The sequence below is a fragment of the Pecten maximus genome, chromosome 8 (genome assembly GCF_902652985.1).
Source record: "Pecten maximus chromosome 8, xPecMax1.1, whole genome shotgun sequence".
NCBI classification, from domain to species: Eukaryota; Metazoa; Mollusca; class Bivalvia; order Pectinida; family Pectinidae; genus Pecten; species Pecten maximus.
In genome coordinates this window covers 25,070,866-25,096,305 of record NC_047022.1, presented here as the reverse complement: position 1 = coordinate 25,096,305, position 25,440 = coordinate 25,070,866, and the positions used below count along the sequence as shown (strand labels likewise).

The following is a 25,440-nucleotide window of genomic DNA, read 5'->3' as shown; positions in this document are numbered from 1 at the left end:
TGAACAGCCATTAAATTAACCTTTGATATACGGGTCATTATTTCACTCTTAACACTCGCCCTTTACTCAAATCTATTGATCGAAAATCCAAAATAAATTTGTTTAATTATATATTATTAATTAAACTGTATTATTTTAGTATACTTTTCTTCTTTATAACAAAAAACAAACAATGAATTTGGATTTAAATGACCGCAGCCTCATTTAATATGAAACGTATACAACCTCAGAATATGGCGAGCAGGCTTATCAATTTATGAATTTAGTATGACAATGGCCGCAGCCAAAACTTATTATTACAAGTGCATGCAAAGGCAAGGACCGATGCTAAATGTCTACCCGCAGGTATCCGGACATAAAGCCCCTTGCCCTCTGACCTAGCAGATTTTGCCTGCACTTGTAAAAAACCGAAACCACCTCTCGCAAGAGGAACCAACATCTCCAGCCTGGAGAAAACCATAATCCTGCCTTTAGCTCCCAGGATAGCACGTGGCAAGCATTACAAGATCAGGATTATTATATTTAGACTTAGCACTGGCCTGCCAGAAACTCCTAGGATACCTCCATAGCAAGATTTAGTCCCCCAGGGTAAACCATAGCAAGACTATTGGCCGACCAGAGCACAGTCTAGTATAATTAATACCACCAGAATTAAATAATATGACACAAAATTGTGTAATTATATGCCTGCCCGCCATATCCTGCCACTCGGAACTGTCTATACAGTTCCGTAATCCATACAAAAACACTTGAGGTTGTATACAGTATCATTTATTATAAACACAATGATCAGTTGATGTTATAAAACATTCTATTGCTTCCTGCAACGTGTTTAGGAATATGGCGTTACCAACCATATTTAAATGAACCTTGTCATGCCTAAATAGTCCTTTACATGTGTGACTTATATCTGGGTGCTTAATCACCCTACCCCCAACATCTAACGCTGCTAGTCTGCCAGACCTATTTATTCTCTTTCTTTTCCTTTCAATAGGTTGTACTTTGTCACAACCCCGATAGGTAATCCTTGGTAAAATATCAGACCAGATAATAGTGCACCCAGGCAACATTTCGTGCAGATGTTCGACATCGTGCCTGATACGGGCACACAGGCCGCCAGTGGGGATGGACCCTAAGTCATTACCTCCAGTATGAAGTATTAGAAAATCTGGTGGAGGCTTTAGTGACAGCTGGTCCTTAATAACATCCAATAGCTGAAACCAAGACATTCCCCTGTGCCCCGACCATCGCACCAAAACGCCTCTGTGTCTAAGCTTCAAATGGCTGTCCAGCAGCTTCACAGACATCCGTTGTGCCCAGTATATTATCGATGAACCAACTATCCATACATCTGAAAGAACTTGTGCCGATTACTAGCCTTATATGCAAAAGGGGCGGCTCTCTAACATGTATTCATATATCAATCAAAAGCGGATGTAGGTTTTGTAGGCCGATGACTGCCACCGGCCTAGCTGTCTGATTTTATCGTTAGGCACGCCTTTCATTGCCAGCGTTGTTGCCCCGCCAATTCTAAATGAGTGTGACTTAAAATTTCCTTGAGGTAGGCCTAACGAAACAATGCATTTTTTCAGCACCTCACCAAACTGATATCTATTTAGAGGTGTACCGTTTAAATGTAAAAATAGATATCCCGAGCAGCAAGTTCGTACTTGAAGGAAGGCATGCATGTTTTTAATAGGGCAGACGACATTTCCAGGGATACATGGGATTACCACAGTAAATGCTTTAGCAAGCTGGTCTGTCTTTGATTGCCTTAATATAATGACCATCTCTGTAAGATCTTTATTTATTTGAATATCAGACCTTAACAAAGGTCTATGTGCCAATTTCGCAGATGTATACACAAGCTCCCCAACCCGGAATAGACCAAAAAATGCTAAACAAAACACTGCTCTAAATAATAGTGATTCATATTTACTGAAGCAAACATGCGCTAATTTACCGTGAATCAATGTCAGTACATCATATGTTATTGGAGCCCTGGTATCTATAGATACTTTTAATCTTCTAAGGCCCTCAATTGCCTTCCGTACAATAAAACATGATGTTGGATCTCGCCAGCTATTGAGCTTATGTACGTAACTAATCGCCGACAAGTACGAACGTACTGTAGAGGGAGATGAGCCCTTCTGAGAGTGATGGCAGATAAACAGCAAAACATGCTCGATAGGGACAGGCCATACATGATCGAGTTTAATAACTTGTCTTATTTGATAAAAGTTATTTAATGCACATGAGTAAAGTGACTTCGTATTTTCCGACATACTGGCAGCTAAAAGTCGTCCAAGCTGAGGTTGAAGATCGACCAAATCCATAACGGGACCCGCTCTGGCTCCGGGTGCGCCTGTGGAGCCAATTCCCTGAATTTGTTCAGCTGTAAGCGGGATAAACTATCAGTTAAAACATTAACACTACCTGGGATGTGTTCTGCTTTAAATAAAATGTTCATCCTTAAACAACGAAGTACAAACGCCCTGAGCAATGTCAGGACAGTAACGGATTTGGTTGTCATGGAATTGAGAATTGCAACAACAGATTGATTGTCGCACCGGAATAGTACTTTCTTGTTCTTAAGTCTATCCCCCCAAATGTACACTGCAACTAGAATTGGGAAAAACTCCAATACCGTTATGTCATCAGTGTAGCCTGCTTGAAACCAGGATTCGGGCCATGTGCCAAATGCCCACCGTCCCTCAAAATATGCACCAAATCCATTACCCTTCCTGGCCGAGCTATCAGTAAATAACTGTAAATCTGAATTGGTGATCCAAAATTGATCACAGAACACAGACACGCCGTTAAAAGAATGGAAAAATTTTACTAATAGTTTTAGATCTTGTCGTAGTGCATGTGTGATCCTTATATGATGATAAGGTTTGGTTATCCCCATGGTGGCGTTAATAAGGCGCCTACAAAAAGTTCTCGCTGGCGGGATTGCTCTACAAGCAAAATTTAAAGCTCCTAACAGGGACTGCATTTGTTTTAATGTCGCGCGACCTTTACGGAGTGAGGTGTTAATTTTCTGGATTATTTCTTGCACCTTTTCCATGGGAACCCGGATACACATATTTATTGTATCGATCTCTAAACCAAGAAAACATAGAACAGTACAAGGCCCTTCCGTTTTTTCCGGCGCGATAGGAACGCCCAACTCACTACATAGAATCTCAAATTCTTTTAAAGCCAGGAAACAATGGTTCGCGTTGTTAACACCTCCAAATAAAAAATCATCTAAATAATGCAGTAACTCCCCGTTGTCCAATCGCTTACGCACGTTTTCCTCTATGACTGTGGAAAACTTCTCAAAAATAGAACAAGAGATAGAACAACCCATTGGTAAACATTTGTCGAAAAAATACATATCGTCAAGTTTAAAGCCTAACAGATCAAAGTCACCAGGCCACACTGGGATTATCCTAAATGCAGATTTGATGTCTGCCTTAGCTAATAACGCCCCCCTTCCAAGCCTTTGGACCATTCTAACTGCTTCATCAAATTTTGTATACGACACTGAGCATAATTTTGGATCAATGAAGTCATTAACAGAAGCATTTTGAGGGTACGACAAGTGATGAATTAGCCTAAATTGCCCGGTGTTCTTCTTAGAAACTAAGCCCAATGGTGAAATTCTCAAATTAGGCAAAGGTTGTACTTTAAATGGACCTGCTATTCTTCCTAACTCGATCTCTTTCTTAATTTTCTCCCTAGCGGCATGATTGTTTTCGCGAATAGACTTTAAATTATTTGCATGTGTTGTTTCTCGAGGGCCAGTATAATGAAGTGGGAAACCATGTTTAAAACCGTTTACTAACTCTGACGCTAAAACTCTGTTCGAATGATCCCTAAGTAAAACTTCTAACACATCAGTTTTTATTGGCGTTGCCCCCAAGCTGTGTTTTTCCCTTTCTGTTATTTTTTTGGGTACCCAGCTGTTGTGATTCCTGCTTGGCACGAAAGGAATTACAATTCATTTGTGAGTGTCCACCATTACATTTCCTACAAACATGCTTAAAACGACATGGATTGTATTTACATTTCCCTATGTCATTGTATGCGTTGCACACACCTGTTCTGATATTCTGATAATTTGAACCAGCAGCGCTACTTGTGTATGTGTTAGCATTCGAACCACCCATATTACGTGGTACTGACATCAACCTTAACCACAGGTCTGAATTCAGTTTAGCCCATGATTGAGGGCAGATCGCCTGACGTAGCCTAAATTGCTCGTCATAGATCCTCCAACCCGCCCCCTGGCACCTACTGGCTGCGTCCCTAATAATTATCATATACTGGATAAGCTCTAGAGTTTTTTCAGGAAATTTCCGCACATATATGTGCATGTAAATCAGGAAGGCATCCGACCATTTCTCTATGCTCGGGATCCTATCCTTGAGAACTCTAGGCCTTGATTCCAGAACGCCCTGTTCATTAATACATAGGTTACTCCCCGCATAAAATTCATGGAGTTCTGCGCTACCTTTTAGCAACAACGCTAAATTAACGTATTGATTCGCCCATATTTTCTGGCATAATTGCAGCGGTACATGAGCCGCTACATTGTCATCCACACAATTGATTAAATCTGGTAGTGAAGAATCAAAAGGTGAAAACCCCCCCTGACATAAACCACCTGTAAACCCTTCACTATGTGGCAAAATAGGCCTGCAGCCAGCAGTTAGCGAGTCGCCCCTACCAGCATTATTTTCACCTAAAGCCACCCTCCAAACGTTTGACAAATCATTTTGCGGCCTAATATTCCCCGGATTTAAATCAATTTCTGGCCTACCATTCTCAACGGGCGCCCGTGCCTGTTCCCCCGTGACATTGTCCGGCTCCGGCTCCGGCTCTAGCCCCGTCTCCTGCTGAGGTTCCGGCTCCGGCTCTGTGTTTCCTTCCGTCTGGAGACGTGCTGGCCTCCTTCTCTTTCTCTGACCCAACGCTCTAGAGGGAGTCCCTGCAGGCCTCTTCTTAGTGGACGATTTGTTATACACTGGCATGATTTGTTCAATTTAGTAATACAATGTTCCCACTAGCCGTACTTAGCACTCGTACAATGTTCCAATAACACGGAAGATATCCCGAATTAACACAATAGTTCCAATATAACACAGTTTAACAATGTTTCTAAACTAACACAGTTTAACAATATTTCCAGTATGACACAGTTTAAAAAGAATTTCGATACTAAAATCGGTTGTTATAAGAGTGCTGCTCATGAACGTGTCAAGTGCTACAGGATTTACTGAGAACTGATTAGCTTCATGCAGGATACTCCCGATATACCTTTACATGACAAATGATTAATTAAACAATTATCAGATGCAATAGGCATGAAGCTAATTTGTGCCTCCCTTATCCCGGAGGGGTCATCAGTTAACCTTATCTGACATATACAAACGGCCACCGAGACCGGTGCCCCGACAGCTATAAAATTTATATCCCCCTGCACTGCCTAATGGCAAGACCCTCTGTAATTGAGAGATAACTGAACAGCCATTAAATTAACCTTTGATATACGGGTCATTATTTCACTCTTAACACTCGCCCTTTACTCAAATCTATTGATCGAAAATCCAAAATAAATTTGTTTAATTATATATTATTAATTAAACTGTATTAATACACGTGTGTAACTAGAATTTTAGGTTGTTCGGGAGTATGTGGCTTTAATGCTGGTGGTTATAATGTAAAACTGCTGGTGAAAAAAAATAACGAACGAATTGCGTTTCAGAACGGATAACAAAATTATATCAGTTTGAATCATTTTTGGTGATAATAAGACTGCATTTAAATCAAGAATATAATTGTATTAATGTGTCATTTGAAAAGATACATCCGCTTATTCAGCTTGCATTCAATCTTACTGTGTTTCGTTCTTAAATGCATAACTGCATTTTGCATTTACCGCTACATTGACGAATCACATACTTCATCTTGACCAGTAACGTCACCTGTCGCGTCATATCCGGGGCCAAAAGAACGAACATGCCCATGGTGATTGCTAAGGCCTCAGACCACAATTAATTTCCCTCTTTGTTTTACCAAAGAAAAATCGAAATTAAAATATTTCAGAAGTTTGCAAAAAATCTGGCTTTCACATCACGTGTAGAACTATTCAAGCTGAACATACAGTGAGCTGGAAAGTACCCCATGACCGGCATTTAACAAAGTTATTAATATTTAAGTGTAACCACCCTATTATATTGTAGGAAAATCCGGAAAACAACAAAATATTACTACTCAAGCCTTATAACTCCCCGTGTCCTGCCTCACAAACAAACATGGAAATGGTGTCAAAACAAAATTCTGCCACTAGATTAAATATTGCACTATAAATCTATGCTAAAATTATGTCCATATCTGTAACAGCTAAGTCAGGAAAAAATATTTAGCAACAGTCCTGAAATTTCAATATGTACTACATTCGTGTACAACGACCCGGCCTAGTGATCATGGTCTGTATTGCGCTTGAACATTGAAAACGAAAGTAGGCAAGTACAGTAAGCATAATTGTTGTTATTTCTTATTCTACTCTCTGCTTCGTGTCTTTTCACTTCCTAGACGTTTTTACACCATATATATACTTTAATTGTCATTATGGCATCGTTCGATTTGGAAGACAAAAGTGTCATTCAAACAGGATGTAAAACGGGTTTTCCGGTATAACGACGGTTAGCCACACACGTACCTATGTCTCCTTAAATTACACGCCTTTTTGGGTGTGGAATGAAAAACTAAAGAATTCAGATCGCTTATCTTAAATGATTGTGTGTGTGTGTGAAACAGTTACAATAATAACATTGTTAGAGGTTATCTATGTCGTGCCAGGCTTTTGTAAGAAAAATGTGAAAAGCTCAAAATAGACTGTTTATATTGTTTTACGTCTTGATTATATCATTTTTTACCATGAAAATTATCAATAAATCACTATTTTGATCATTTGAACTAAAATGGGACTGGCATGACATAGTTAAACACTAATACAATGACCTTATTGTAACTGTTTAACAAAAAAAAAATATTTAAGATAATTACATTGTATAAGCTCTCTGAATTCTGCAGATTCTGATAACATTCCAATTATAAACTAGGTCATTTTATCTAATTCAAATAATGTTATATTGAAAGATCTTATTTAATCTTTCTAACTATTCCTGAGCAAATATATACCACATCACAATATTTGTGGAGGGGTCCATCATTGATTACAAACTGTTTGGTTATTTCTCAAGTCTTACTCGGCATAAGTTTACTGAAGCACTTTAATTAAGGGCTTCTCTCACTGGTTTGGGATGGGGTCTGTTCTCCTTTGGGGAAGAAAATTGGTGTGAAATGGGAAAGATTTTTTTCATGTGTAGACTGCAAATTTATAGGGTACACATTTGGCTTGAATATGAAGTAATTTCAGTTGGGAGAAGGGGCCATGATTCGATAATGCCCCAAAAAGCCCTATGAAAAGAACCCTCACTTTCATGTCAGTATACAGTGTACAATATACTTTACTATTGGTATTAGATTTAAATAATTAAGCTTGAAACCGTGATTACATATTTAATAGTTATATTTGAAATCATATTTCTAAGATGCTTATATGTGTCGTATTGTTATACTGTGTATATACTTTAGACCAGTGGAAGGAAACAGAAACGTACATGTGTAATCTAGATACTGTATGTGAGCTGGAGGGATATTCTATCCTGAATATTCTCAATTAAATCAGTCTTTTCATTTACATCAACTGATTTCCCAATCAATTTAAGTGATAGAACTAGGAAAAACAGGAAGAAAAGGGACAACTCTATATTTCAAAGTGATTCTTATGAATTTTCCTAAAAATAAGAATTGGTGTAGTAGTGTTACATTAACAGAAATGGCCAGAAATACCTATATATAAAGAATTGATATTTCTGGCTTTAAAAAAAAATAAGATTAGAATGCTGCTGTGATTGTGTAACAAGAACAGACTTTAAAATGTTGACTAGAATTACTTTAAATAAATTAAAAAGATCAAATTCAACAGTTAACATTTGTGTTATTTTTATCTTCAAACATAGATTAATATGCCAGTCTAGTGATTGCATGGTCTCCATTTTATGTCAGATAATATATATAGGTCACAGGAGTTTGATGTTCTAGCTGTTGATAAGAATATATAATAACCAATATGAAAATACGCCTGATACTATAAACAAGAGGTCCATAGGGTCTGAACTGTTAAAATGACCAGTAAGGAATGGTGGCAAAATTACTATTTCCAATTTTCATGTTGACATAATTAAACTGTTAGTTATGTTTCAAAAATTGGTATACAAATATAATATGAAAAAAAAAATAATAATAATAACAATATGAAAATACGCCTGATACTATAAACAAGAGGTCCATAGGGTCTGAACTGTTAAAATGACCAGTAAGGAATGGTGGCAAAATTACTATTTCCAATTTTCATGTTGACATAATTAAACTGTTAGTTATGTTTCAAAAATTGGTTTACAAATTATGTTTCTAACAGAGGTGATATAATTCACTGATGCATTGTTGACTCATGAATTCATAATGTAGGGTTTTTCATTTTGAGATACATTAATATATTGTCTCGAGACAGGTAATGGTACTGAAATATGAAAAATTACCTCTGTTGCTGAATTTGTTGAGCAAAACATACATGTACAGTAACCCATTACATGTAACAGTGACAATCATGTGCTGATCCTTTATAGTGTACATAATATAATTATATGGTTACATATTTCATATTTTACAATAGTGACCTTGAAACTAGGCCAAGTCATTTACATGATGAACTTGCTGGCAGAATATCTTTGAGTTCTTAATAAAACCAACTCCTGTGCCTTTTAAAACAAATCAAGGTCATTGGTACGAGGAAACTTTATAGCAGCTACCTTTAACTGGCCAAAACTGAGTACCCTGGGTCTCTTAGAACATTATAAAATTTGCAAAGGAATGTTTTGCTATTTAACTGTATGAACTAGGCCAAGGTCGTTTATATGTAGAAACTTTATATTTATCACTCTTTCAAAAATGTTCCCTACTATTAAAATTTATCAAGCCTCTGACCTTCTGGAACTAAGTGAGAAGAAAATTCTGAAAAGTTTTAGATATATGAACCCTTGACCTTAGAAATAGGCCAAGGTCAGTTATTGAAGAAACTGTATAGCACTTGGTCCTAGAGATCAACTAACCACTATTTATAAGTCCTCTGAGTCATTTGGAACTTGGAGAGAAGATTCTGTAAATTTTTAATATATTTAGCCCCTGTGACAGTGAAAATAGGTCAAGGTCATTTGTGTGAGGAAAAGTGCACTCCATAACAGAAACCTACCTGTACTGATCTAAGATGAGTACCCTGTTGTTTTTTTTTTTAACTTGAGAAGATTTTTAACAACTGAAAAATTTCGCTCCTGTGAAAATAGACTAAGGTCATTTATAATATATGAAGAAACTTTATACCATTATGCCCTATTTACCTGCTTCAAAAAATACAAGGCCTATGGGTCTTCTAGAATTTGAGAAATTTTCAAGAGGATTATAAAAACCGTGAAAATACTTTACCTTCAGGTCATGGTCATGGAACAGAGATGGGTACCTCTGTGTTTTCCCTATCTATATTTAACCGAGTGTGCAAAACGACGCCATTCCCAATGCATTTTAGCCGGGGGCTGCGGTGGCAGAGTGGTTAAGGTGTCTCAACACTTTATCACTAGCCCTCCACCACTGTATTGCGAGTTGGAAACCCACGTGGGGTAGTCAATACTGGCCGTAGGTCGGTGGTTTTTCTCCGGGTACTCTGGCTTTCCTCCACCTCCAAAACCTGGCACGTCCTTAAATGACTCAGGCTGTTAATAGGACTTTAAAACAAAATAAACAAAAAAAAACCCACAACATTTTAGGCTTATTTTTAGCTCAAAGGGCAAGTGAGCTTATGTTGTGGTGCGGCATCCGTCTGGCGACAATTTTTCCATTTAAACAACTTCTTCTCAATAACCAAGAGGCCCAGAGACCTAATACTGGGCCTGTAGCATGCTGGGGTGAAGGGCGACCAAGTTTCTTCAAATGAATAAAATTGACCTTCATTCAAGGTCATAGGGGTTAAATAGGCTAAAATCTTTTAAACAACTTCTTCTCAATAATCAAAAGACCCAGGGAGTTGATATTGGGTCTGTAGCATGCTTGGGTGAAGGGCTACTAATGTTGTTCAAATGAATGACCTAGACCCTCATTCAAGGTCACAGGGAGCTAATAGGTTGAAATTTTTAAACAACTTCTTCCCAACAAGAAAGAGTCCCAGGGAGTTGATATTGGGTAATATTTGTAGCATGCTGGGGTGAAGGGCTACCAAGTTTGTTCAAATGAATGACCTTGACCTTTCAAGTTGAGAGCAGTCAAATAGGCTAAAATATTTCTAGGACTTATTTTCAATAATTGAAAGGTCCAGAGACTTTATATTTGGCTTTTAGCATTCTTGGATGAAGGCTAATGAGTTTGTTCAATTGAATGACCTAGGTCATAATTTAAGTTTGAAAGAGCTAAATTGGCCAAAATATTTCAAATAACTGCCAGGCTCTGAGATATTGATATGGTCTCTGATACACTTGTTCTTGATTATGTTAATTTATGAAAAAGATCACTGGATAGCAGGTGAGCCATTCAGGCCCATTGGGCCCTTGTTTAAAATTCTTGATTTTATCTATTGATTAAAACGTCCAAAAACACAGAAAAATATAATGGCAAATATATTACACAAAATAGATAAGAAAAAGGACAGTCAAGGGTCGGATTTGGTGTGTGCCATCATGTAAAGCTAAAAGTCACACTACGGTATGAAACTGATCAGCATGACACCTGTAACATAATTAATATCAATTTACATGTGGAAATTTCTCAATTCAGTCCATTTTATTTCCCCAAATTACCCAGGAAAAAGCAATGATCCTGTCTTATAGAGCATGATAAGAAGATTTGCATAGGAAGTTTTTAACTATTTGGCCCCAGTGACCTTGACAATAGATCAAGGGGATTTATAGTCATGAGGAAAATTCATATCACTCTGCCCTTGGTACTTGCTGGCAAAATATCAGGCCTTAATATATAGGGATTGGATTTCACTTTTATGTTAACCATGCTTTTATGGAGCAATTCCTCTAAGAATATATTCTATGGGGCGCGCGCTAGCGCCCCATTTAGAATATATTCTTAGAGGAATTGCTCCATAAAAGCATGGTTAACATAAAAGTGAAATCCAATCCCTATATTTACACTTACGGATGTTGTTTCTATAAGTCTTTGTGATTACAATATTTTTTCTTTGTAAATAAAAAAAATCATATAAAAGTCGGACACAGTGGGAGGAGTCAATTATTAGAACAGCCAATGGTGACGCTTCACAACAAATTGAGACTTTTTTTCCGCGGTAAAAAATAGTTCTGTTTTTTATTATGATATTAACATAAATAACAAAAACATTTTGATAGATTATCATATTTAATATTGTCAAACATGTTATTTAAAAAAAAAAAAAACCTTTGTAACTTAAATTGTAAATGTAAACAAAGCCATGTGCTTGGCGAAAGTAGTTCCCGTACCCTGTCATATTTTCATACGCAAGTTCAAGGGTCAATGTTTCCATGCAAGAATGGTAAACAAATCGGTCTGGTATTGTTATATAGTGACAAAACTTTGCAAGTGTAAATATAGGCCTTCTGGAAATCAAAAGTTGAAATACCAGAAGTTGTAATTTTATCATTAATTCCTTACTTGCTGTTTGAAGGATTCAGGCCCTCTGGACTTTGTTTCAAAAAAAGTTTTTGATAAAAAATTAGCACTAAGCTATTGATAAACCATCAAATTTATTTTGACAGGACAAAAATGGCAAAAGGTTTGATGACTCCAGATGCTTTGAAGATGAAAATAGAAGCAAATTATGCAGCAATATTGAAAGATGTTCAAGCTGAGGATATAATGGATAGATTTGTCGACAAGGGCTACTTTACCATTGCAGATGTAGTGGAAGAAATAATGGCAAAGAAAACTAACAATGAAGCAATGAGAGTGCTTATACAACTCCTCAATGAACGTATACAACAACCTGGGATATTAGATTTCTTTTTAAAACAGTTGACCGATAATGGTTATGACAAGTTAGCAAGGAAAATAAGAGAAACAGAGATAAAACCAATTCAAGTGTCTGAAGGCAGAGCAGGTAATTTGTTTTAAAGATATGCAATGGTGTAGATATTTTATGCTGCTATTTGAATCTATTTCTTGTTACCAGTACACATAACACGATATCTTGTGATATCTCAAAACTGCTTTACTACAACTGTTACATTGTATGTTCACTTTTGACTTTTGATCTCTACACCCAAGAAATATGCCTCAGCCAAATTGAAGACACACAACTAGCTTTTTATTGGTGTCAGAAAAATAAAGACCAATCACTAAGCTGATGCATTGAAGATTATAGAGGAGCATCAACAGGTTCAAGGCCAGTCCATTTAGTGATTGGTCATATTTCAGAGGTGCAGAGAGCAAAAATGAACATTGCCCTAGGAGTATCAAGGATGGATTTGAATTAGGGATCAAGAGAGCTAGAGAGCAGAGATTTGATAAACCTCAACATTTTTATCCAACTCTTAAATAATACACTACCAGTATTTATTGTCTTAATAAAATATATTATTAATTTAATGTTTGTTTGTATGGAAATACGAAAGAACATTTCTCTAATTGAAGAAAAATTAGTTCATTTGTTTAAATTAATTTTATCATTATTTGTATGGAAACAAGTATTAGTATTTATTAGTATATGGAGTTTTTGAAAAATTTGTTCTCTCTCATGTCTTTTGTATATATATTAATTATGTTTATGTTATTGCATAGGTACAGATAACCACAGATATCCACAGATTCCGGAAGAGTTGAAAAACAAGGTCGTCACAGAAAAACATGCCATGTTCCTCGCAAGGACATTTTCACCCGATAAAGTACTCAAATTTGGTGTTTTTCTTGGTTTCAATGACATCTCGCACGTCCAAGCAGATTATCGAAAGTATGGAGAATCTACAGTCGTGCAGCAAATCATCATCAGGTGGAAAAACAGAACTGGTTTTACAGCAACACTTGGAAAACTACTGGAAATTTTTGAGAAAAATTCAGATGACATTGAGCTTAATGCAACTGAATATGAAAAAGCATTGGAAAAGATTTCCAAGTCATGAATGGATTAATTTTCTTTACCTTTTACTGTTTTGTAAATTGATCAATATATATCATGTTACACTAGTTTCCATTCCATAACAAATCCATTCAGGGCTTTAAAGTTTCATTTCTAATAAAAACAAAAACAAAACAAAAAATAATGAAAAAAATAAGTAAATTTTCATCCATAAACTAATTTAAGGTATAGTTTTAAGCTGCACTTTTACCTTAATTAAATGTAAAATCTACTAGCTGGTGGAATTTCACACCACAATATTTATACAGATCCTTTTTATGTTATAATTTTGAGTAAACATAATTTTAATTAGACTGGTGGACACAAAGTTCCAACTCACAATCAATATATCATTTATATATATATATAACATAGTAACACAATTGACGAAAGAAGACAACGTTATGACTCGTGCCCTGACCGGGCCTCGAACTCACGATCTACGGCACCTAATCGTCTAGCCAGAAATACCTGCAGCTTATACCGCTGCGCCACATCGGCGTTCTTAAAAAGTATGTTTCAATGGCGCAGTGTTGGTCGGCCCAATATCCTGACATGGTCATAGTTTAAGTCGTCTATTAGATGATATGAATACCTGGATCGCAATGTATTTACATACATGGATGCGAATTGTACACATATTATGAATATTCATCAGAGTACAACTACGACAAGAAATTCAAATCCAAAGTACCATCCTGACGATGGTACTTTGTAGACACAGGCTAGCTTTGAAGGTGATATTAAAATCAGAACCCTTCGGATTAGGCGGTCTAGTGGTAGGATGCAGGGCTACATACAATGTAGCCGAATGGTTGCAAGTTTGAGTCTTGCCACTGGCACTGTATTGTATCCTTGAACAAGATACTTTACTCTGTTGTGTTCCAGTTGACTCAGCTGTAGATGAGTATGTGGTACAGGTAGGGTAGTACAAGAACTGTTGTGTGTAAGCTGTTAGGGCCAAAATGTCAGCTCCCGCTGTATGCTTCCCAGGGAGTTGAGAAAGACCCAATAACCACGGATAATAATTTGTGAACCACATTGGGACGGCTATGTTGCTGTGATACAGAGGTATATAAAACTCCAAACTAACAATTATTAATCATAATTCCACTGAACAATATATACAATGCATTTCAAAGAGTAATTGGTGTTATTTATGATGAAGGACCATTTGTATGTTTTATAAATGGTATGTTGTAGTGACTAACTATTGTATATGAAATTACATGAATTAAACAGGGAGCCCAAATTAAGCTCTTACCTGTCACTTGAGTTTTTGTTGTTTTATTACAGCGACATATACAAGAGAAGAATTAGCTTGCTCTGTTTAGCAAAATAAACACTACACTTATACGGTATAAACCAGCCTTTGATAAATTGAACACAACATTCCTTTGGAACTGGTTTGTTGGGAGCATCAAAGGCTCCAAGTTGAATTCAATATGGCAGCCATGCCAGTGAAAGGTTTCTTTATGGATGTTCACTTAAATGTACACACTGTATGATGGGACACAGTTTTTGCTCCACCATCATCAATTGACAGACTGTTCAAAACACCCTACAGTCATCACGCTGTTGGTAAAACAATCCTTAACACTACCATTTCTCGAGAAGAACCAGAATGATCTCAAATTTTATGTTTAGGCTCCCCTTGTTCCCTAGTTGTGCATGTTTAACAGGCGGCCATTTTGAATTTAGAGAGGTGCCATGTAAATACTGTTATAGCTAATTTCTCAGAAAGGATTAAATTGATATTTCTAAAGTTCCACAGGTAGGTTTCCCATTATACCTAGCTAAGAAGGGTTTGGTATTAAAATAGGAAAACACAATATATTGGTGGATTTATACATCCAGAAGCCACCCATCATAAAATCAAAAAAAAAAAAAAAAAAAAAGTGGATTTAAGTTCCTAATTATAACCAAATGGAATGGGCAATGTTTTCTTTGAGGTAGGTCAGAGGTCAAAATGCATGAAGGTCAAAGTGACCTACTTTTAGTACATGTGCACTACCTCAGAGTATGAAGTCAAAGTGACGAGTAGTGCAGGAGATACAGCCCTGCAATTTTTTTATGTACATTTTGTAGGTTAAAGGTCAATATATAGGTCATGGTGACCTACTTTGGTACATGACACACACCTAGCTACCTACTCACCTTGAAATATATATTCATATTGATCACTAGTTAAGTTCATGTTCGTATGTAAAAGTAGGTGGGTAAATATATACATTATTTCAAATTTTAATTTTGAATATCCATATTTACATTAATATTTGCAAGTAAAGGCCACAGTCGCGCATTCACCCCTACATTCATATACTCGTACTTAATCTGAACATGATCTTGATGTTCGTAATCAGCATAAATACATGCATTTATACTCCATTTGTTCTTTGAAAATAGTACTTATTACTTGCCACATTTGTATACTGTAATAATACTTAGAACTTATATACACTCTGTAACATTAAGTAAAAATAATTGTAACTAATGTACACTTTCGTGGTACTTACAACATTTGTACACAAAATGATACCTATTACTTCTGTACACTATTGTACATAGTAATGTTACTTGTAACTATTGTATATTGTAATCATACTAGTAACTATTGTACACTGTAATGATACTTGTAACTTCTGTACACTGTAATGATACTTGTAACTATTGTACACTGTAATGATACTTGTAACTATTGTACACTGTAATGATACTTGTAACTTTTGTACACTGTAATGATATTTGTAACTAGTGTACACTGTAAACATGCCTGTAACTATTGTACACTGTAATGATATGTGTAACTATTGTACTCTGATATCATACGTGTAACTTGTGTACACTGTAATGATACTTGTAAATGTTGTACACTGTAATGATTCGTTTAACTTTTGTACATTGATACTTGTAACTTTTGTACACTGTAATGATACTTGTAACTTTTGTACACTGTAATGATACTTGTAACTATTGTACACTGTAATGATACTTGTAAATGTTGTACACTGTAATGATTCGTTTAACTTTTGTACACTGTAATGATACTTGTAACTTTTGTACACTGTAATGATACTTGTAACTGTTTAATGTCTTGAGTACGTCAGTAATGTAATTAATATTGAATGGAATGTCAGTTAATCTAGTGTCCGTTCTAAGATCTACAGTAGGTACGTCAGTGTTAGTATCGTCAATAGTGGATATAGATCGAAATGGTTATTTAGTATATCAGTCTTGATGTCGTCGTTCATTTCTATAGATCCTGCCGCACTCCTTAAAGGTGGAATACAAGTTGATGTATCAGATGTTTTGATAAGTTTGCGAACAAGCTTCCAAAAATTTCTAGGGTTCGTATTATTGTAATTGTCCAAAAGTCCATTTTGTCCGCATAAAATAGTTCTTTCTTGCGTTTTTTGAGATTATTTACTTTGTTGCGTTGTTTTCTAAAATTACTCATAATTTAGGGGAGTGCGACTGGATTTAAGTTTATGTAAAAGTCTTTCCCGTTTCCTAATTTCGCGTCTTAATTCAGTGTCAAACCATGGTTTGTCGTTAGGTCTAATTGTCACTAGTTTTGAAGGAATACATTCGCCGGCTATTTCTAAAAATGTATTAGTAAATAAAGTACACATGTCATCCGGTAAAGGTGTAGTAGAGAAAAAATCAGTCCAATCCGTTTCGTTAAGTTTGTTATTAAAAAGAACACAATTGGCATCATTATAACATAAAATCTTGCGTTTATAGTTTCTAATAATATTTGATTCTATTGTTAGCTCAACAGTTGTCGCTTGGTGGTCTGAAATGTCCCTGTCTATGTCGATAGTGTCAGCGAAAGAGTGAATACACGTGTCCGATAAAAGAATTGGGTCGAGGAGCGTGCTACCCGTGCGCCCAAGTCTCAGTTTTATATAATCAATGGAAAAGGAAACATTTAACTTCAACATTGATAAGTTTGTAGAAAATTATATTCAATATTTAGACTATATCAAAACATTTAATATTACGAGTGATATTTATTGTGGCCATAATGGGGAAAAAATATTTACCTTCAGGTTAAAAAAATCTTTGGACCTTAAGGTAATAAACTTTTGACATTATGGCCATGATGGCAAAAAAATCTTTTGACCTTAAGGTAAATAAAATCTTTTGACCTTAAGGTAAATAAACTTTTGACATTATGGCCATAATGGCAAAAAAATGTATTTACCTCAAGGTTAAAAAAATCTTGTGAACTTAAGGTAAATAAACTTTTGATATTATGGCCATAATGGCAAAAAAGTTTATTTACCTTAAGGTTAAAAAAAAATTGTTATATAGTCTACACTTATATTTCTGAATATAAACTATTTAAGAAGCATGCACAGAGAAAATGAGGAAAAATTGGATGAGTCCATTATGTTCAGGGTACAGTTTGAATCGTGACTTTGGGTGTATTTTAAAAGATAAAAAGATTTATTTTTCCCCTTAAGGTCAAATCATTTGACCTTTAGGATTAAATCACATAATGTCATAAAACATTATTTGACCTTAATTGTTTTGAGTATTTTATGATAGAATGGCGTGCCATACGGTCAAGCGTCCAAGCCAGTGGTCATTTTAATGTTGAGAGAGCGTAAATGAGCATCTTGGATTGCCATTAATACACGTGTGTAACTAGAATTTTAGGTTGTTCGGGAGTATGTGGCTTTTATGCTGGTGGTTATAATGTAAAACTGCTGGTGAAAAAAAATAACGAACGAATTGCGTTTCAGAACGGATAACAAAATTATATCAGTTTGAATCATTTCTGGTGATAATAAGACTGCATTTAAATCAAGATTATAATTGTATTAATGTGTCATTTGAAAAGATACATCCGCTTATTCAGCTTGCATTCAATCTTACTATGTTTCGTTCTTAAATGCATAACTGCATTTTGCATTTACCGCTACATTGACGAATCACATACTTCATCTTGACCAGTAACGCCACCTGTCGCGTCATATCCGGGGCCAAAAGAACGAACATGCCCATGGTGATTGCTCGATATCTAGGCCTAGTGATCATGGTCTGTATTGCGCTTGAACATTGAAAACGAAAGTAGGCAAGTACATGTAGTAAGCATAATTGTTGTTATTTCTTATTCTACTCTCTGCTTCGTGTCTTTTCACTTCCTAGACGTTTTTACACCATATATATACTTTAATTGTCATTATGGCATTGTTTGATTCTATTACCTCGTTCGATTTGGAAGACAAAAGTGTCATTCAAACAGGATGTAAAACGGGTTTTCCGGTATAACGACGGTTAGCCACACACGTACCTATGTCTCCTTAAATTACACGCCTTTTTGGGTGTGGAATGAAAAACTAAAGAATTCAGATCGCTTATCTTAAATGATTTTGTGTGTGTGTGAAACAGTTACAATAATAACATTGTTAGAGTTTATCTATGTCGTGCCAGGCTTTTGTAAGAAAAATGTGAAAAGCTCAAAATAGACTGTTTATATTGTTTTACGTCTTGATTATATCATTTTTTACCATGAAAATTATCAATAAATCACTATTATGATCATTTGAACTAAAATGGGACTGGCATGACATAGTTAAACACTAATACAATGATCTTATTGTAACTGTTTAACAAAAAAAAAAATTTAAGATAATTACATTGTATAAGCTCTCTGAATTCTGCAGATTCTGATATCTAATTCAAATAATTTTATATTGAAAGATCTTATTTAATGTTTCTAACTATTCCTGAGCAAATATATACCACATCACAATATTTGTGGAGGGATCCATCATTGATTACAAACTGTTTGGTTATTTCTCAAGTCTTACTCGGCATAAGTTTACTGAAGCACATTAATTAAGGGTTTCTCTCACTGGTTTGGGATGGGGTCTGTTCTCCTTTGGGGAGGAAAATTGGTGTGAAATGAGAAAGATTTTTTTCATGTGTAGACTGCAAATTTATAGGGTACACATTTGGCTTGAATATGAAGTAATTTCAGTTGGGAGAAGGGGCCATGATTCGATAATGCCCCAAAAAGCCCTATGAAAAGAACCCTCACTTTCATGTCAGTATGCAGTGTACAATATACTTTAGTATTTGTATTAGATTTAAATAATTAAGCTTGAAACCGTGATTACATATTTAATAGTTATATTTGAAATCATATTTCTAAGATGCGTATATGTGTCGTATTGTTATACTGTGTATATATAATAATATAGAGCAGTGGAAAGAAACAGAAACGTACAGGTGTAATCTAGATACTGTATGTGAGCTGGAGGGATATTCTATCCCAATCAGTTTAAGTGATAGAACTAGGAAAAACAGGAAGAAAAGGGACAACTCTATATTTCAAAGTGATTCTTATGAATTTTCCTAAAAAAAAAAGAATTGGTGTAGTAGTGTTACATTAAAAGAAATGGCCAGAAATACCTATATATAAAGAATTGATATTTCTGGCTTTAAAAAAAAATAAGATTAGAATGCTGCTGTGATTGTGTAACAAGAACAGACTTAAAAATGTTGACTACAATTACTTTAAATAAATTTAAAAGATCAAATTCAATGGTTAAGATTTGTGTTATTTTTATCTTCAAACATAGATTAATATGCCAGTCTAGTGATTGCATGGTCTCCATTTTATGTCAGATAATATATATAGATCACAGGAGTTTGATGTTCTAGCTGTTGATAAGAATATATAATAACCAATATGAAAATACCCCTGATACTATAAACAAGAGGTCCATAGGGTCTGAACTGTTAAAATGACCAGTAAGGAATGGTGGCAAAATTACTATTTCCAATTTTCATGTTGACATAATTAAACTGTTGGTTGTTTCAAAAATTGGTTTACAATGTTTCTAACAGAGAAAAATTGGTTTACAATGTTTCTAACAGAGGTGATATAATTCACTGATGCATTGTTGAACCATGAATTCATAATGTAGGGTTTTGCATAGATACATTGTCTCGAGACCGGTAATGGTACTGAAATATGAAAAATTACCTCTGTTGCTGATTTTGTTGTAACAGTGACAATCATGTGCTGATCCTTTATAGTGTACATAATATAATTATATGGTTACATATTTCATATTTTACAATAGTGACCTTGAAACTAGGCCAAGTCATTTACATGATGAATCATTATAGCACTCCATCTTTGCTACTTGCTGGCAGAATATCTTTGAGTTCTTAATATATCCAACTCCTGTGCCTTTTAAAACAAATCAAGGTCATTGGTACGAGGAAACTTTATAGCAGCTACCTTTAACTGGCCAAAGATGAGTACCCTGGGTCTCTTAGAACATTATAAAATTTGCAAAGGAATGTTTTGCTATTTAACTGTATGAACTAGGCCAAGGTCGTTTATATGTAGAAACTTTATATTTATCACTCTTTCAAAAATGTTCCCTACTATTAAAATTTATCAAGCCTCTGACCTTCTGGAACTAAGTGAGAAGAAAATTCTGAAAAGTTTTAGATATATGAACCCTTGACCTTAGAAATAAGCCAAGGTCAGTTATTGAAGAAACTGTATAGCACTTGGTCCTAGAGATCAACTAACCACTATTTATAAGGCCTCTGGGTCATTTGGAACTTGGAGAGAAGATTCTGTAAATTTTTAATATATTTAGCCCCTGTGACAGTGAAAATAGGTCAAGGTCATTTGTGTGAGGAAAAGTGTACTCCATAACAGAAACCTACCTGTACTGATCTAAGATGAGTACCCTGTTTTTTTTTAAACTTGAGAAGATTTTTCACAACTGAAAAATTTCGCTCCTGTGAAAATAGACTAAGGTCATTTATAATATATGAAGAAACTTTATACCATTATGCCCTATTTACCTGCTTCAAAAAATATAAGGCCTATTGGTCTTCTAGAATTTGAGAAATTTTCAAGAGGATTATAATAACCGTGAAAATACTTTACCTTCAGGTCATGGTCATGGAACAGAGATGGGTACCTCTGTGTTTTCCCTATCTATATTAAACCAAGTGTGCAAAACGACGCCATTCCCAATGCATTTTAGCCGGGGGCTGCGGTGGCCGAGTGGTTAAGGTGTCTCAACACTTTATCACTAGCTCTCCACCACTGTATTGCGAGTTGGAAACCCACGTGGGGTAGTCAATACTGACCGTAGGTCGGTGGTTTTTCTCCGGGTACTCTGGCTTTCCTCCACCTCCAAAACCTGGCACGTCCTTAAATGACCCAGGCTGTTAATAGGACTTCAAAACAAAATAAAAAAAAAAAAAAAAACACACAACATTTTAGGCTTATTTTTAGCTCAAAGGGCAAGTGAGCTTATGTTGTGGTGCGGCATCCGTCCGGCGACAATTTTTCCATTTAAACAACTTCTTCTCAATAACCAAGAGGCCCAGAGTCCTAATACTGGGCCTGTAGCATGCTGGGGTGAAGGGCTACCAAGTGTCTTCAAATGAATAAAATTGACCTTCACTCAAGGTCATAGGGGTTAAATAGGCTAAAATCTTTTAAACAACTTCTTCTCAATAACCAAAAGACCCAGGGAGTTGATATTGGGTCTGTAGCATGCTTGGGTGAAGGGCTACTAATGTTGTTCAAATGAATGACCTAGACCCTCATTCAAGGTCACAGGGAGCTAATAGGTTGAAATCTTTAAACAACTTCTTCTCAATAAGAAAGAGTCCCAGGGAGTCGATATTGGGTAATATTTGTAGCATGCTGGGGTGAAGGGCTACCAAGTTTGTTCAAATGAATGACCTTGACCTTTCAAGGTGAGAGCAGTCAAATAGGCTAAAATATTTCCAGGACTTATTTTCAATAACTGAAAGGTCCAGAGACTTTATATTTGGCTTTTAGCATTCTTGGATGAAGGCTTGTGAGTTTGTTAAATTGAATGACCTTGATCATAATTTAATTTTGAAAGAGCTAAATTGGCCAAAATATTTAAAAGACACACCTTTTCAAATAACTGCCAGGCTCTGAGATATTAATATGGTCTCTGATACACTTGTTCTTGATTATGTTAATTTATGTAAAGGATCACTGGATAGCAGGTGAGCCATTCGGGCCCATTGGGCCCTTGTTTAAAATTCTTTATTTTATCTACACACATGTATTGATTAAAACGTCCAAAAACACAGAAAAATATAATGGCAAATATATTACACAAAATAGATAAGAAAAAAGGACAGTCAAGGGTCGGATTTGGTGTGTGCCATCATGTAAAGCTAAAAGTCACACTGCAGTATGAAACTGATCAGCATGACACCTATAACATAATTAATATCAATTTACATGTGGAAATTTCACAATTCAGTCCATTTTATTTCCCCAAATTACCCAGGAAAAAGCAATGATCCTGTCTTATAGAGCATGATAAGAAGATTTGCATAGGAAGTTTTTAACTATTTGGCCCCAGTGACCTTGACAATAGATCAAGGGGATTTATAGTCACAAGGAAAATTCATATCACTCTGCCCTTGGTACTTGCTGGCAAAATATCAGGCCTTAATATAGGCCTTCTGGAAATCAAAAGTTGAAATACCAGAAGTTGTAATTTTATCATTAATTCCTTACTTGCTGTTTGAAGGATTCAGGCCCTCTGGACTTTGTTTCAAACATTTTTTGGATAAAAAATTAGCACTAGCTATTGATAAACCATCAAATTTATTTTGATTTTTGACAGGACAAAAATGGCAAAAGGTTGGACGACTCCAGATGCCGAGCAGTTTAAGATGAAAATAGAAGCAAATTATGCAGCAATATTGGGAACTGTTCAAGCTGAGGATATAATGGATAGATTTGTCGACAAGGGCTACTTTTCCATTGCAGATGTAGTGGAAAAAATAATGGCAAAGAAAACTAACAATGAAGAAATGAGAGTGCTTATACAACTCCTCAGTGAACGTATACAACAACATGGGATATTAGATTTCTTTTTAGAACAGTTGACCGATAATGGTTATGACAAGTTAGCAAGGGAAATAAGAGAAACAGAGATAAAACCAATTCAAGTGTCTGAAGGCAGAGCAGGTAATTTGTTTTAAAGATATGCAATGGTGTAGATATTTTATGCTGCTATTTGAATCTATTTCTTGTTACCAGTACACATAACACGATATCTTGTGATATCTCAAAACTGCTTTACTACAACTGTTACATTGTATGTTCACTTTTGACTTTTGATCTCTACACCCAAGAAATATGCCTCATCCAAATTGAAGACACACAACTAGCTTTTTAATTGGTGTCAGAAAAATAAAGACCAATCACTAAGCTGATGCATTGAAGATTATAGAGGAGCATCAACAGGTTCAAGGCCAGTCCATTTAGTGATTGGTCATATTTCAGAGGTGCAGAGAGCAAAAATGAACATTGCCCTAGGAGTATCAAGGATGGATTTGAATTAGGGATCAAGAGAGCTAGAGAGCAGAGATTTGATAAACCTCAACATTTTTATCTAACTCTTAAATAATACACTACCAGTATTTATTGTCTTAATAAAATATATTATTAATTTAATATTTGTTTGTATGGAAATACGAAAGAACATTTCTCTAATTGAAGAAAAATTAGTTCATTTGTTTAAATTAATTTTATCATTATTTGTATGGAAACAAGTATTAGTATTTATTAGTATATGGAGTTTTTGAAAAATTTGTTCTCTCTCATGTCTTTTGTATATATATTAATTATGTTTTATGTTATTGCATAGGTACAGATAACCACAGATATCCACAGATTCCGGAAAAGTTGAAAAACAAGGTCGTCACAGATAAACATGCCATGTTCCTTGCAAGGACATTTTCACCCTATAAAGTACTCAAATTTGGTGTTTTTCTTGGTTTCAATGAAACAGAAATCTCGCACGTCCAAGCAGATTATCGAAAGTATGGAGAATCTACAGTCGTGCAGCAAATCATCATCAGGTGGAAAAACAGAACTGGTTTTTCAGCAACACTTGGAAAACTACTGGAAATTTTTGAGAAAAATTCAGATGACATTGAGCTTAATGCAACTGAATATGAAAAAGCATTGGAAAAGATTTCCAAGTCATGAATGGATTAATTTTCTTTACCTTTTACTGTTTTGTAAATTGATCAATATATATCATGTTACACTAGTTTCCATTCCATAACAAATCCATTCAGGGCTTTAAAGTTTCATTTCTAATCAAAACAAAAACAAAACAAAAAATAATGAAAAAAATAAGTAAATTTTCATTCATAAACTAATTTAAGGATATAGTTTTAAGCTGCACTTTTACCTTAATTAAATGTAAAATATACTAGTATATATAACATAGTAACACAATTGACGAAGGAAGACAACGTTATGACTCGTGCCCTGACCGGGCCTCGAACTCACGATCTACGGCACCTAATCGTCTAGCCAGAAATACCTGCAGCTTATACCGCTGCGCCACATCGGCATTCTTAAAAAGTATGTTTCAATGGCGCAGTGATGGACAGCCCAGTATCCTGACATGGTCATAGTTTAAGTCGTCTATTAGATGATATGAATACCTGGATCGCAATGTACGTATTTACATACATGGATGGGAATTGTACACATATTATGAATATTCATCAGAGTACAACTACGACAAGAAATTCAAATCTTTACCTGACGATGGTACTTTGTAGACACAGGCTAGCTTTGAAGGTGATATTAAAATCAGAACCCTTTAGATTAGGTGGTCTAGTGGTAGGATGTAGGGCTACATACACTGTAGCCGAATGGTTGCAAGTTTGAGTCTTGCCACTGGCACTGTATTGTATCCTTGAACAAGATACTTTACTCTGTTGTGTTCCAGTTGACTCAGCTGTAGATGAGTATGTGGTACAGGTAGGGTAGTACAAGAACTGTTGTGTGTAAGCCTGTTAGGGCCAAAATGTCAGCTCCCGCTGTATGCTTCCCAGGGAGTTGAGAAAAGACCCAATAACCACGGATAATAATTTGTGAACCACATTGGGACGGCTATGTTGCTGTGATACAGAGGTATATAAAACTCCAAACTAACAATTATTAATCATAATTCCACTGAACAATATATACAATGCATTTCAAAGAGTAATTGGTGTTACTTCTGATGAAGGGCCATTTGTATGTTTTATAAATGGTACGTTGTAGTGACTAACTATTGTATATGAAATTACATGAATTAAACAGGGAGCCCAAATTAAGCTCTTAGCTGTCA

The 25,440-nt window shown here is 35.5% G+C and overlaps 2 protein-coding genes across 3 annotated transcripts in view; both read left to right on the top strand.

The window, feature by feature from the left end:
* The window catches only part of LOC117332938, a 35,079-nt gene extending 9,639 nt beyond the window's left edge, over positions 1-25,440 (top strand). The window contains exons 1-3 of one of the 2 annotated variants that reach the window (XM_033892018.1): positions 18,108-18,341; positions 22,927-23,273; positions 23,956-25,440. In XM_033892018.1, coding sequence (XP_033747909.1) covers positions 22,934-23,273; positions 23,956-24,299 — 684 coding nt within the window. In that variant the 5' untranslated portion in view covers positions 18,108-18,341; positions 22,927-22,933 and the 3' untranslated portion in view covers positions 24,300-25,440. Of the gene's footprint in view, positions 1-18,107; positions 18,342-22,926; positions 23,274-23,955 lie in introns of those variants that run through there. The other variant, XM_033892019.1, reaches the window with a different exon arrangement.
* On the top strand, positions 6,465-14,528 carry LOC117332939. Its single transcript, XM_033892020.1, has 3 exons — positions 6,465-6,524; positions 11,904-12,244; positions 12,925-14,528. Exons 2-3 carry the CDS (start codon positions 11,911-11,913, stop codon positions 13,260-13,262), a joined length of 672 nt encoding a protein of 223 aa, XP_033747911.1. The 5' UTR covers positions 6,465-6,524; positions 11,904-11,910; the 3' UTR covers positions 13,263-14,528.